This window comes from Larus michahellis, chromosome 2 (assembly GCF_964199755.1).
Source record: "Larus michahellis chromosome 2, bLarMic1.1, whole genome shotgun sequence".
Lineage (NCBI taxonomy): Eukaryota > Metazoa > Chordata > Aves > Charadriiformes > Laridae > Larus > Larus michahellis.
In genome coordinates, this window is record NC_133897.1 from 97,053,576 (window position 1) to 97,068,795 (window position 15,220).

Genomic DNA, 15,220 nt, shown 5'->3' on the forward strand with positions numbered 1-15,220 from the left:
CGAAGTTTATCATGTTTTATATATAATGTGCACATCCTGTGTAGTTGTGATGTCAAGATTTTGCGTGAATGACAGCATTAAATTTTTCTCTTTTATTTTGAGAGTCAAATGTAAAAGCGTTTAAAGGGCAAATAGAGAAATGACTAAGACTTCAAACAATGGGCAACACTATTCAATAGACTGTATTAATATAGTATAGGCTTCATTGTTGCAACCCCATAGTTCTCCATGGGTTTATGCACCTCATGTGACTACTGAGAGTGCTGTAGTAGCATCAGGGTTGAGGCTTCTGCCTCCTTGTCGGAGTAGCCACGATAATGAGCTGTTACCAGCGAGAAGTCTGTGAAAGGCAGGCGAGAAGTTCTCGTTTTGCCCATTAGAAGGCAGGAGAACACACACAAAACTCCACCTCTGCTGTTTTACTTCAGTGAGCCTGTTTCATCACTCCCACCGATTTTGCCGCAAGTCCTGCATGGAAGTCATGACCTTATTGGGAACATCCCGGTATGCTCCCAGAAGAATTACTGGGATGCTACATCATCATTCTTTTACATCATCATTCTTCTACGTCACAATCAGGTGGAGGAGACAGGCTGGAAAGTAAACCTTCTTGATAATTGGCAAGCATAAATGATTACACTTGCTGTTTTTAAAAATAAAATTCGTAACATACAAATATTAAATGAATTTACATTTTTTACTAGAAATACGCATTCATTGCCAAATGTAGATTTGAGTTTACTTTTTTCAGAATTTGTCATATTCTGATCATTATACAGAAAATGGAAGCTGTAGCTTTTAGCTCTGCATAATAGTTTGCTCAAAGGTTCTTCTCCATCTATAAATTGAGAGCTTTTAATATTCTCCACAATAATATCTTTTTAAGGGAAAATATACATCATGTTTTTCATATGTCCTGTATTGAGCATCATTGCTTTACTATACCAACCAATTAGTTTAGAAAAGTCATCAGTTTCTTTAGTGTATGATTTTCCAAGGTCTCTTTCACTATTTTTTTCTGTGTGGGTTGAAAGGAGTTTTTCCACTGAGCCATCTTACCATAAAAAAAAAAAAAAGAAAAGCTTTGAAAATGCATTTTTTTTCATGTAGACTCCAGCCTGTTTTCTCATTTTTTAAGTGGTGACTCTACAGGAACAACATATTTGGAAATCCAAGCTGCGGACATGAGAGTAGATGAGAGCAGACACCTTCTCGAGATCTGCCCATATGCCATGCTGCCTGGGTCGTAGGTTGGAAACCATAGATTCTCGTTATATATTACCAAGGGATATTAACGCAAGTATAGTAATGCAGTAAGTTCACGGTGCAACTTCCAGACCAGAACTGCCTTGTCCCCGGGTGGGCAAATGGCCTTATGGTTATTTCCATGTTCAGTCCTGGGCTGTTCAGCTTGAGAACATAATGAGGAAAATAGCCTCTGAAAAGAAAGGTTTAATCTGGTACAGATTGGAGTAGCTCTGTCAAAGTTATTGATAGTCCTGCCTCCTCTTGATATTAGTTAGGGAATAGATGAAGAATTTCAAATTTAAGGCTAGATTGTGGAAATTGCCTACGTTTAATAGCAGTACCTTAATTAAAGCCTTGGAAAGATGAATGAGCTATTACAGGGCTGCCTTACTACCAAGTGTGCCTGAATAACAATTTTTAAAAATTGTATTCTGAAACAGAGCAGCAGCATGGGTTGAAAAATATATCATCCTTGCAAGAAAACCAGCAAGGTGATCCTGAAAATATTCTTTTATGATAATGGAGAAGTATCGAGACATTCAGGCAAAAAAAAAATCAACCACCAGGATGCTGTCTTTAAAAAAAGAAACAGGACTGTTCCAATAAGAATAAAACCTGCCTGCAAAATAAAGGCGTGTTTCCCTAGAAGGACTCTCGCTGAATAGTGCAGTGGATTAAATAATTAATTTTTTATGTTGTTGTCAACTCGCTTTTTTCCACATGGCAGTGTTGTAAGTCAGACTTGAATAGTTTCCCCATTTTGTGTCTCTTTCTTATTTTCTTCCATTTTTATTTTTCACTGGAAACCACAGGAAGACATTTTTGTAGTGAGGATATCATTCCTGCTGATCATATATCATTTGTGAGCCGAGTGAATTTGTTCCACATGTCTTTTGAACATTTACTGCACAAAATGTCTGGTACTATAGAGAATCTGGTAAAGAGGTGTCTAGTGTATTTTCATTACAGCTGTGTATTTGAATTAGTATTTAATTAGTAATGCACATAAATACATTTGGAGAACTGAGAGTGAATCCCCCCCCGCTTTGATTTTGCTCGAGATAAAGAGGCTCTGATTTATTATTCAGTAGCCAAGATCAGAGAATGTCTCAAAAAGAAGGGAAAAGAAACCAGGAGAAATATTGCTGTCTGCGTGTTCATTAGTAGACAGGTTTTTCCACACAGTGCGCTGCCATCGCCTTGAAAACAATGCTCCTTGGTTAGCAGAGATTTGACGTCTGCGTAGCAGGATGTATATATATAATATCAGCATGAATAAACAAGGGCCATTATCACTATGAGAGTAATACAGAGTTTTAACATTGGGGTCACCGATCAGTCAGCAATAGGTTATGGTGATGAAACATCTGCATTTTACTGCCTGATTATACTCACATTATCGTCATCCCTATAGTGTTTAGGGGAAGTGGGCTGTTGGAATACTCTGCATTTTTCCCTCTGAAATTCAGACTCTTCCAGTTATGCTCATGTAGTTGAATTGAGTATCTCTAAGTCAGGGTTAGCCCTCTGCGTCATCATCCTCACCTTTAACTTTACTCCAAACAAAACACTGAATTATAATCTTTTATTGTTTACTTCAGCTTCCTAGATAAAATAATTATGTGGGTTTTTTTTCTTGAGTAAATGCAACCATCTGCCTTTTAGCCAAATGAAATAGAATGGTTTTACAAGGTACCTTCCACACAAGAGGTTATCTTGAGTCTGGCTGGTGTTGCCTGTCTGATGTTTTTGACACAGGCATCAGATAATCATGCAAATGCAAGTCAACATCCAAATCAAGCAAATATGTCATAACTAGAAGCACAGATTTTGACCTCACTTAGTGGAAAAATGAGAGAAGCATATCTGAAAGTTCTGTAGAGGGGTTTTTATTAAAATAATTTGTGTAAGAACCACAGCAAAAACCTTTTCCCCTCATTGATCATTTCTTTTATCCACGACACACAGCCTATAGTTTGAGAAAACTGTGTTTCTCTGCCACACTGTTTTGTTAACAGGACTTATCTTAATGCAGCGTAACTCAGTAATATCACTAGGAATGTGAGCAACAAAGGCACTGAAAGCATAGCATATAGGGTTTTGTTGAAGATTTCTCTAAGCCTGTGTGAACCTGTGATACGTGGGGTAAATTCTTCCCACCTGAACTTTAGAAGTTCAGTGTCAATAGTGTCAATCAAAGTGGGCTAACAAAGCTTCCTTCCTCATCAGGGGAGAGAAATTGTAACTTCGGGGAAAGTCCACCTGGCATATTTTGGATCCCTGCATTAGGATCACTGTAGCTTTCGCTATCTGCATTAACTTCACTTTCTGAAGCAGGGGAGACTGTAGAGGAAGCTGGATCTTTCCGCTTGGTCTTCCATCTGGCCACATCATTCCACCTTGTTGTACTACCTCTTGGATAAATGTTGATGCAGCAGCTTTCCATTTGGATCACCGTCACCAATGATTTCTGCTTTTCCTCTAGGAGCCAAGCCGTGGTCCAACATCATGGAGATCCTGGAGGAGAAGGATGGGGTTGATACTGAGCTACTGGTTTATGCAATGACATTGGTTAACAAGGTTTGTTTACTTTGTTAGCATAACTGATGGTGATGGTAGTATTTTCAATTGTATAGTGATCTTCCCTGTTGAGGACATGTGACAAAGGAGACCTGTTCCAGAGAAGCTGCAGGAGAAGTTGTAATCAATCAGCACGCTCTCGTTACTTGTGTTGGAGTCACCCAGAGGCAGCAGCTGGGAGCAGAATTGCCATTTTGCTAGATGCTGTACGGAAACATGTTATGACATGGCTCCTCTCCCAATGGTGACAACACAGCACAAAACAAAACTCATCAAACTAGCTCAATGCATTATCCAAGAGGAGAAAGAAAGCAAGTACTTGGGGGTGCTGGTGGACGAGAGGCTCAACATGAGCCATCAGTGTGCACTAGCAGCCCAGAAAGCCAATCGTATCCTGGGCTGCATCAGGAGAAGCGTGGCCAGCAGGTCGAGGGAGGTGATTCTACCCCTCTGCTCCACTCTCATGAGACCCCACCTGGAGTACTGCATCCAATTCTGGAGCCCCTACTACAAGAAAGATATGGACGTGCTGGAACGTGTCCAGAGAAGGGCCACGAGGATGCTCAGAGGGCTGGAGATCATCCTCTGCTATCAGCACAGACTGAGAGAGTTGGGGTTGTTCAGTCTGGAGAAAAGAAGGCTCTGAGGAGACCTTATAGTGGCCGGCCAGTATCTTAAGGGGGCCTACAAGAAAGCTGGTGAGGGGCTTTTTAGGATGTCAGGTAATGGTAGGACTAGAGGGAATGGATTAAAACTAGAGATGGGTCAATTCAGACGGGACGTTAGGAAGAAGTTCTTCACCATGAGGGTGGTGAGGCACAGGAACAGGTTGCCCAGAGAAGTTGTGGATGCCCCATCCCTCGACGTGTTCAAGGCCAGGCTGGATGGGGCCCTGAGCAACCTGATCTAGTGGGAGGTGTCCCTGACCATGGCAGGGGAGTTGGAAGTACATGATCTTTAAGGTCCCTTCCAACCCAAACCATTCTATGATTCTATGATAAGTACTGGTGAAAAGATCACATTCTCACAAAGGCTTGCATTGTGCACAATTTTCTAGTTCAGATCATTTAATTATTTTTTTTACTGGAAACCAAATAAGATTAATTTAACAGGTCTGCTTAAAAAAATGAGGTTACATTTTTTCTTCTTTCTTTATGTTTTCTGGTGTCCTGTATTACAGGTACTAGTTTTGCAGTAAAATCAAATGTTTTCCAAAGTATTCAGTTGTGCTATGAGGAGGCAGAAGGTGAAAGGCCTGTAAAAGTTAGAAATTTATTAGTGTAAATTCCTTAAAAATTAGCATCTAGTCCTAAACAAATCTCAGGGTGACTAAAATTAAAAATGGACCTTTTAAAGAGCACAGAAGATCAACATGCTACTAGCAAATAAAATAACCATGTGGCTTATGATTATACTTAATAGGCCAGAATATTACAGAATATTATTATTATTATTCATTATATTCGGTTAAAGATCCTGAGTGTTGGTAGAGGTCATAAATCAGGCTGCCAGCTTACTGTGCTCATGGCTATATGTTTGGAGCCATGGGTTGCTTTGGGATTTTTGATAAAATAATTTCTTAATGGCAAAAGAGACACGAGAGGGACTGATGTCACTGTAATTTTACTTAGAGCCACCTTTGCTCCTGCTTACATGGTAGTAAGGATCCTCTTGACTTTAAAAGACCACCTTATCTTATTGATATACTCTTTCTGAAAGGCATCACCAGCTTTATATGCTTCTGTCTGTAGTTGCTATTAAAGCCGATGCGACTAGTTTTTAACATCTCCGTTTTACACCTCGTTGTTTCATGTACCAGTTCCTCTTTCTGAGATAATTCTCTTCATCATTTGCACAGTTGTAATCTACCTGGTGATTGACTTCTTCAGAAACATTTTTCTATGTTGGCTCTTTCATCATCCTGTAGTTGAGTCCTTTAGTCTGAGTTTTTCACTACATTTAAAGCTATTTTTAGGAGGAGGTAGTTCTTTAAAAGCGCACAAAAAGAAAAAGCGTCTCGCAGTCAAAGGACCAAGGCAGTTATGAAGATCAAGGAAGAAAGGAATCCCACAATGCCACACTTATAATTATAATCTGGCTTATGGACAGCTTTATGATGTTTTTAATCGGATTTTTTTCATGATTATAGAGAAAACAGCAAGCAGCATGTCACAGTTGTAATTTTTTTCCCCCGCAGAGAATACAAAGAAGGCTCAGATGGTTTCAGCTTCTCTAGATGAGGAAACGTCAAAGTTTTCAGTGCAGGCAAAGTCCTCATGAGGGATTTGTCTTAAGGAAGCATACTTCTTTCTCCATGTATACATTTACAGACTGCTTTCCTTCCTGCTCAGGAGCAGAAAACACATCTGCCCAGACACAGAATTGCTCCAGTCCTTTCATCCTCTCCCTCTCTTTTGTTAATGCTTAACCAATTTGCTTATGCTGACATTTCATTAACCCTCTCTTAAATTTGGGTGGATTTAGGCATAATGAATCTCTTAAATGAGATTGATCCCAATACAGATACTTCAGGTTATGTATAGTTTCAGTATAACCTTTGTTATGCTACTTTTGTTAGTTCCTAATATCGGTTAGATCTTATTTTGACCCTACATTCTTCACTTTTACTATTGAGGTATGGATAGATTAAAGCCTTTGTGTTTCTTTCATATATATTAAAAAAAACCACCTACTTATCAAATGCAGAAAGAAAATTCTGTGTTACATTCAATTCACTTTTTATTTACTTGCTGTAAAGCCTCTTCATTATTGGGATTACACTGGAAGCTTTGTAGTTGTAAGATTACTGTTGATTTTCTTTTTACCTGTATTTAATATTGCTTTTTCTTTCATAACATGCAATACATTTAAAAAAAAAAAAGGTAGATAAAATAATTATGAGGTATATAAAAATTAATACATTTTGCTCTAGTTGGACTAAGCACTGTATTTTTTTTAGCAGGTCCAGTATAAGACTAGAATTTAAGCACCAGCTTCCAGGCCAGTGGTTACTAGTGGGAGCTTAGTGATGGACCACCCGCAAGTGGTCCGTCAGCTGTAGTCGAAAAAGTGCTGTTTCAGTCCAATATGGCATTAATACAGCAGCTGGCGCATTGATTTTTGGTCACCTGCCTTAAGAATATCACAACTGCCATGCTGGAACAATGATCATCTTACGTCCTGTGTCTGACGTTGGCCGCACGAGATGTTTTGGAAGAAGTTGCGGTTCTTGGGAAGATGCATACACGAGAGATGCTTCTTCCTATCCCAAAGCAACTGAAAACTTGGCTAATGCCCACAAGTGTGTTTATTTACCATCTAATGCTTTTCGCTGTTACATGTAAGGTTTTCATAATGTTTCTCTGGTGCCTGGGCCCTCTCGTGAAGCCCATTTTGTTGGATGGTTAGTAACCAGAGCAGCACTCCTATATTACTTGGACTTGCATATAAAGCATTGTACACTACACACATTTAGCTGGACTTTCTGTTGTCTGTACCTTCTCTGCACCACTGGTTCATACTGTGTTTTGTAGATGACAGAAGGCACCATACTTACTAGTTTTACTAGCTAGCATCATCCAGGGCTACACGTTTTTAAAACTGAAAATAAAGAGAGCCTTTCAGTCTGAAGCTAGGCATAAGCTAGCACTAATTAATGTCAGGTTTTGTTTAGAAACATAACTGAGGATACATAGTGATAAGGATATTATGCTTTTATCAGTTGAGTATGTTGTCTAATAGTTTTTATCATCTAGGAAAACATTTGGGTGTTATACTCTCATAAGAGTCTTTTTTTTTTTTTTTTTTTTTACCCCTGGTACTACTACATCAGTTTTCTTGTCTTTCTTTCCATTGGGACTGTCACAGTTAGCAGTAGGTAAAACATATTGTTTAGGCTTTTGTAAAAATATGGTTAAGAAGATATATCAAGCTCAATACACTCAGGGGTTTAGGTTTTAATTTATTTAGTTCACCATTCCAAAAGCAGCCACTTCAAAGGGAAGAACATAAAGCTGCATAGGCTTTCCCTCAAGGGCTTGACAGCAACTTGTAAAATCACACAACAAACAAATAAAAATCTTAATTCAGGGATGTTTCCTCAAACCAAAACTGGTTAGAGGCATAGGAACGAGTCTTGACGTTCATATTTGTGCTTCCTTTGTACACCTGAGTTCAAAACATAACAAAATACAGCAAGCAAGCCACAGAGTATGGTTTAAACATGCTTCTCCAAGTGGCTGAATTTTAACTCTCTAGGCAGGATTTCGTATTGTAAAGTTCAGTCTTCAGAGCAGGAGGAAATATTTGGGAATTGTATGTAAATTTTGATACTGCAGTGTCATTTTGAACTTCGCCAGGTACTCAGGAAGGAGCAAGGACCTTGGAAGGTCCTACCCAGTTTCTGACCCCTGCTCTGCTGGTTGCAACTTCTGTTTCCTTTATAAAGCCACCAAGAAAACGGGGGCCCACTCTTGTTTTCTCATCTCACAAGCAAGAATTAATCAGTCACTTATGCAAGCACCTCACGTCCCTTGTGTTTAATTATTGCAAATATCTTTCTCCTGGGCTAAACTGAACTGACCTTGTTGTGACACCAGAGGTGCCCTTTTACCTCCCATTTCAGAATGTTAGAAAATGAATTTGATATACATTAGGCTCCGAAAATGGACCCATGAGTTTAATGACAAACCGTGCAAAGGAAAAATATTTGATTTCTATACTTGGGAGTTCAGTTGCCCAGTTCTGGCCAGTAGCATGCAGTGAAGATTAGATTTCCACTGCAGTATGATTTAAAATTATATTAACCAATAAAAGGCTGCTGACAGAAGCAGGGTTGCCAGTAAATGCTACCTTATGCTGGTATTTTCCCTGTCTAAAGCCTGCCAGACTTCAGATTTTTTAAAAAGCTATACTTGAAGATGGGTGATCTGCATTTCAACATTAAGACCGTATCCTGGTATTTTAAGAAGTAAACGCTCTGAAGATCTGTGCAGAAGATCTGACTGTTTGTCCACCCTTTTGCATGTAAGACATCACATCTTATTGTGCCTGGAGACACCCAGGTCAGCGTAGCTGCTGTCTACTTCTTTCATAAGCAAGAGAAAGTGTGATAGATATATTTTTCTGTTATAGTATTTCCATATCTGTGTTAAAGCTCCATTGAATTTATAGCGTGATAGTTTCATTTGCTGAATCCTCATATTTCTACTCAATGCTAGGTGTCAGTTTAGGAAAGAACAAAATGTGCGTGGTATCTACTTTCACCACTGTTCAGGAAAATCTAGTTCCATGGTCTTCAGTGGGTTTTAAAAAGAGGCTTAAATACTGTCCTGGACAAAGACAAATTCTTAACTAGAACCTGAACGTATAACCCTGAGCTTCGTACACCCTAACACTTCATTGGTGTTTGTACTGAGCATTCCTGTTGTGATGGACCTCACCAAAGATCAGACAGTAGTCCTGTAATGACCGAAGAAGAAGATATTGCTGTGTTTTGTTTAGTTTAAAAAAAAAAATAATTAAATTTAAAGTTCCTCAGTGGTGCGCATTTTCCAGTGCCTCGTTTCACAGGAAGGAGACGCTTTAACAGGGCAGGATATGCCAGCTCTCTCTTCCTCTCTTTTGTTAGTCACGTAATTCAAACCAATTTTTCTGAATGTAAAGCTTCTTGGTGTAGGGAGGCAGCCCAGAGCAGCTGCTCTCTTCTGCATTCTGCTGCTCAGAGCCACTTTGGAAAAGCCGTGCTCCGGGAAACCAGTATTCTCAGAGTCTAGCTCGTCCCATCCCGGGCATGAGAAGATGAAACTTGTTCTGGAGAGGGCCTGGTTTTCGCATGTGCTGTCTCTATCTCTTACTCTTCCTCTCCTCTACCGGGCGTATAGGTAAATTACTTCCCTAATTAAATAGGAGAGGGGGAACTATTTCAGAGTAAGAATCTCTCTGGTGAGCTAATCCGGAATAACTGTGTTGCTTCCAGTCTGCACTCTCACATATTGTGCAGAAATGGCTCTGTACAGACTGATGCCTGCAATGAGGTGTATGTTGCTCTGCAAGTAGGTTGCGCAGTTTGTGCAGTAGTTTCTCAAGTTGCGCAGGACTGCACTCATTTTTCTGCGCCACACATTGGGAGCAGTAAAAAAATCAGCACAAGGTGAGCAGAAATCAATGGCAAACCAGAATAATAGTGTTTTCTGTTGACTTTGTATATGTCTGCAGGACTCTGGTGGACCAAGTTCACTCGTGCTCATTGGACAAAGTTGTCCAATGTCCACGTCCTCTTCCCACGCGTCACTCTGCAGTAAAGCTGTGAGTGGCTTGATTTAATCCCTCTGGCTACGGACACTGCAGTGGCATGCTTTGGTATGCACGACATACTGCCGAAGACCACCTTCCTTTTCTCAGTTTTCTGAATCACCCAAAAAAATGGGAAATGACTGTGGTAAGAAAAGTGCTCTTGAACATCGAGCAAGAGGCAGAGAAAGCTCTGAACTCAAACAGTTCATTTTCAATAGCTGTTATTATTGGCATTCTTTATTTTCTGGTGTGCAAAAGCTCCTCTCCAGTGTCACTGCTAACAACTTACCCCATAAGCAGGAATTAGTAACTCTTCTTACATTTCATAGGAGTTAAGGAGTCGGCGTACCTTTAATAAGACTTTTCAAGTTGAAAGGGAGGAAGGGAGGAAAGGAGTCAATATCTCTGTAATATAAAACAATTTGTGCACTGGGAGGATGGCCTCTGCTGCAGGTGTTGAGGACAGTAGGCACATGGTGCAGGATATTTCCTGCTGTCCTGACATCACACAGCTGTGCATTGGACTTTTTCTTCTTAAGGCCAAATTTACAGGAATCAGTAGGAAATCAGCTTCACTGGTTTTAGCTAAACCATTTTTTTCTCTCTCCTTGCTTTTATCCCTGTGTTTGATGCTTTAACATTCTCTGTTCTTTAAATCTGTACTTGAATGAAGCCAGGAAGAATCCAACTGTGTATTTTAAAGACCCATATCTTCCATGCTTTTTTGTATGAAATAACAACATTGATTTGTTTTGCCAATTATTCATTTTTCTGCACAGTGCACAGAGTTGTTTGTTAAAAGCTGTGCCACTTGTTTTTTATTTTCTAGCGGTGTCTCTAATCCCACATCATGGGTTTTACTTTATTGAAATCATACGTAGCACCACTTGCCACCCGCTTTTAAAAACCTTTGTTTAATTCTTTTCAAAACAAACAGATTTAAATGTTTTTCCTTTGATTCTTAGACGCTGTCAGGGTTGCCAGATCAAGACTCTTTCTACGACGTGGTGGACTGTCTGGAAGAGCTAGGCATTGAAGCTATTTCACAGAGACACTTGAACAAGAAAGGAACAGACTTGGACTTAGTTGAGCAATTTAACATTTATGAGGTAACATAACATGCCCTGTTTTATGCATCTTACAGCTCGTGCGAACTTCAAAGCCAAGAGGAGGGGGGGAATGTAACCTAGGTGAAATTTGGTTATCTATTTTATTTTAAAAGAAAAACATCTGGTTGCTAGAATTATTACTCACATTCGTCTGTGTGACCTGCTATAGTACATAGCTGCGTTCAATGCAAATGCGTTTCATGCTACAGCTGGGGCATACTCCAAGGCAAACCAGCACATTTACTAGCCTCCTTAGAGGCAGTTCTGCCTGCAATTAAAACTTTCTCAGACTGCTAGTTACACCTCCTGAAGTAAGTACAAGTTCTTTCCATATGCAAAAGTATTCAGCTCATGAAAAAGGTTCGGCTGAGCTCAGCTTCACAAATACCATTTGTTCTGCAGCTGAATACCCAGCAAGTCCTTGTTTACGAGTTTACACTGGACCAGATCCTATACAGTTTGCAGCAATAGACTAATGGGTGACTCCACATTCACCACCTAGGTATAAAATAACTACTTCTGGAGTATTTATATGTAAGGGTAGGATATCCAGTTTCTTAATAATTAGCCTCTTTTCAGACTTCAAGAAGTGTTGGAGCAGGGAGGTTTAGGCTGAAGTTAATGTAATGTAAGTATGAATTCATGTTCTGGTGTGATGAAATGAAATTACTTTATCTCCATCTATGTCCGGCAACAGATTTGGTAGATTTGATTCTCCATTTTCTTCGTCAACTCTATACCCATGTCACTTCACTAATTTTGGCAGAGTTAAATTTTATATACAGCAGTTTGCAGGAAGAGTCAGGCCAAAATAGAAACATGAGAATGAGAGGACTCCAAGTTCTTCTTTCTTTTTCTATTGTCAGATGCATCAGCTCATAAAATCCTTTTAAAAAGATGATCATTAATCTTAAAAGCAGGGGGTTTTGTGCATGCTGTACCTACTGAAAGACTTGATTGCAAAATTAGCAGTTGGCTTAGTTGGGTACCAGCTTTCTCTTGATGACCAGATTAAATTTAGACATGCCTATGCACATTCTTTTTTTTTTTTTTTTCTGCCAACATTGTTCTGTATCTGAAAAATCTCTTCTCCCCCACTGAAAAAGGTTTTACACCCTAAGCAGGGATATCACACTTACCTCCTGCCTTTTTTTTGTTAAAGTTACTTCCGGTAAGGATTATCAGAATGACAAGACTAATAAAAACAAGAAGATACGCATTCTTCTGATCACCCATATCACCCTCTTCTGTACCTCTGCCTATTTTAAAGGATCTTTCTTATATAAAGATTACTTAAATGTTACGCTGCATTTCAGATGAGATCCACCAGTAACTTTGTTTGTTCTGCCTGTGATATCTCTCCTCATGTACCCTAAGGTAGAACTTGCTTTGTGTCTGTCAGAGGTACGTCATGTTGGCATGTCAACGGCGTGCTGCAGTTCAAGGTACTAGGTGCTGTACCCGTATTTTACTCCTCTACTGTTTCCAAATGGTGAGCTCTAAACCCACGTCAGAAGTTTCTGTCAAATGTCATTGTGGTCATGGTATTCTCAACATCAATCTTTTCTGATATTATACATATGTTCTTCTGTATCGACAGTGCTTCTGAACTGGCAGGAAATACTGCGTATTCCACTGAAAGGCATACGTGAAAGTAGTTATGCTAACCTAAAAATGAAGAGGCTTAGAGGAGATGTGTGGTCTGCTTTTTTTCCTTTTAATCTGTTGTGGTACCAGTTTACAGAAATAGTTTTGTTTGTTAGGTTTTTTTCCCTTTGTTTGCTTTGCAGGGAGATCTGTAAAAATGGAGATTTTTAAGAGGAATGCAGTTACATATACATCTGCTGATCTTTTCCTTGGCTGGGGAGAAGTGATGGCAGTATTGTAAAATATTTTCTGAAGTAGTAGGTGGTAACTTCCACTCAATCATTACAGAAGTGTCATGTCTGAACATGAGGAAATGTTCAATCAGTCAATGCATGAGAGTTTTTTCTGTTGATTTCACTAGAGCCAAGACTTCACCAAGCATTTTGGAAGGAACTAAAGAGAGCTTGGTGTACAGCACAGCTCAGCTTTCTTGAAAATTAAGTCCTATGTTAAAAAAAAAACACCAAAACAACAACAAAACCAAGCTAGGACATATATAAATGTGTTGTTACAGGTCCTGTAGTGTTCTATGCAAGGTGTCAGTATATAATTCCATTATTAGAGCTGCTACACTGCACTAATGGATAGACAGCAACTTGCAGTGACAGCTATAGAAATGGAGTTAACTAATAGGAGTTAATCATGTTGAGATCAGTTCATTTTTAAAGCCTAGATGTGAAGACATGTGGTGCCGAAAGGAACCAGGTCAGAAACCTCATCCTTCTTTCTTTCTTTCTCAGCTGACCCTGAGACATGAGGATGGAGATGAGAGTGCTGACCCCCCTCCCAGTGGGCGCAAGGACCGGAGAAGGGCCAGTCTTGGTGCTAGTGAGCGAAGGGGGCTGGAGCGCCGCCGGAGCCGCAGGCACTCGGTACAGAACGTCAAAAGCACTTTATCAGCCCCTGCGAGTCCATGCAGTCAGTTGAACCCTAGCTTCATGCTGGGCCATGGACAGCGTGTTGAAGACCTCAGTGAGAGGTAAGTGCATAAGATGAGGAATAGTCCTTTCTTTTCCCCTATTACTTTCTGACGTGTTCATTGCACTTTATTATCTGCCAGACTTTTTTCCCTCTTTCCACTGAATTAAAAAAAAAAAAAAGCATATTTAAAATTAAAACAAAAAAAAACCCCAAAAACCAGCAAAAAGAAATTGTTTTATAGGTGACTTGATTTATCTACGAAGCTACGTTCCTTGGCACCATCTGCCTTAAGTAAATGGACTAAACCATATGAGGTAAAGCATTCGATATGGGAGCTAACCAAGGTTAATCTTATCCATTGACAGATTTTATATTCAATATAGTGACATAATAGAAGATCGTAACAAGGGCATAGTCACATTAATGCAGAGATATTTGTCCTGTATATGTGTCGTGGTTTAATCCCAGCCGGCAGCTAAGCACCGCAGGGCCGCTCGCTTGCTCCCCCCCCAGCAGGATAGGGGAAGAGAATCAGAAAGGTAAAAGTGAGAAAACTTGTGGGTTGAGATAAAAACAGTTTAATAATTGGAATATAATAATAATAATAATAATAATATCAATAATAATTTGTAATGAAAAGGAAAATAACAGAGAGCGAGAAGTAAAACCCAAGAAAGAGAAGTGATGCAGATGAAAACAATTCCTCACTGCCAACTGACCAATGCCCAGCCAGTCTTCGAGCAGTGGCCCCCGCTGCCAGCCTCCCCCCAGTGTTATTGCTGAGCATGATGTCATGTGGTATGGAATATCCCTTTGGTTAGTTGGGGTCAGCTGTCCCAGCTGCGTCCCCTCCCAACTCCTTGTGCACCCCCAGCCTACTCTCTGGTGGGGTGGTGTGAGGAGCAGAAGAGGCCATGACTCTGTGTAAGCACTGTCCAATACATCCCCATTAACCACCATCCCCCCTTCCCATCAGCACAATATGTTACAGTTCTTCTTTTTTTGCCCTCCATTTGCCATCAGCATTCCAGCATAAATATTCTCCTTTGAGGCTATGCTGTAGTAGTGAATACATCTAATCTTTTATAATTAGTGAGAGATAATAACGACTAGTTGAGCAGCAGTCTTTAACACTGGAGTCAGTCAAAGCTAGTGTTGTTGCCCATCCCATAACCGTTGGCTGGGGCTGTGCATGCTTAAGAAAAAAAGGGAGCTGCAGATCCTCAGCGTGTCCGACTACCGCACAAGAGGGCTGGAATTAATTTTTCCAAAGTTAGATGTCTGATCAGCTTGCCTCCCTTTGATGTCAGTGGAGTGCAGCGAGCACTGGTAGGCCTTCCGTTATCTAACGTATTCTACGTGCCTGAAATTTCAACCAAGATGAATCATGCTCTGAAACTGGCTGTTACTCTCTGTTGACT

At 40.0% G+C, this 15,220-nt stretch overlaps 1 protein-coding gene across 11 annotated transcripts in view; it reads left to right on the plus strand.

Annotated features, from left to right (window-relative positions):
• FHOD3 (formin homology 2 domain containing 3) overlaps nt 1-15,220 on the plus strand; it is a 399,793-nt gene that overhangs the window by 269,097 nt on the left and 115,476 nt on the right. For all 11 annotated transcript variants that reach the window (XM_074576320.1, XM_074576316.1, XM_074576317.1 and 8 more), the window contains exons 8-10: nt 3,734-3,828; nt 11,088-11,231; nt 13,619-13,857. In XM_074576320.1, the coding sequence (XP_074432421.1) occupies nt 3,734-3,828; nt 11,088-11,231; nt 13,619-13,857 (478 nt within the window). The remainder of the gene's footprint in view (nt 1-3,733; nt 3,829-11,087; nt 11,232-13,618; nt 13,858-15,220) is intronic.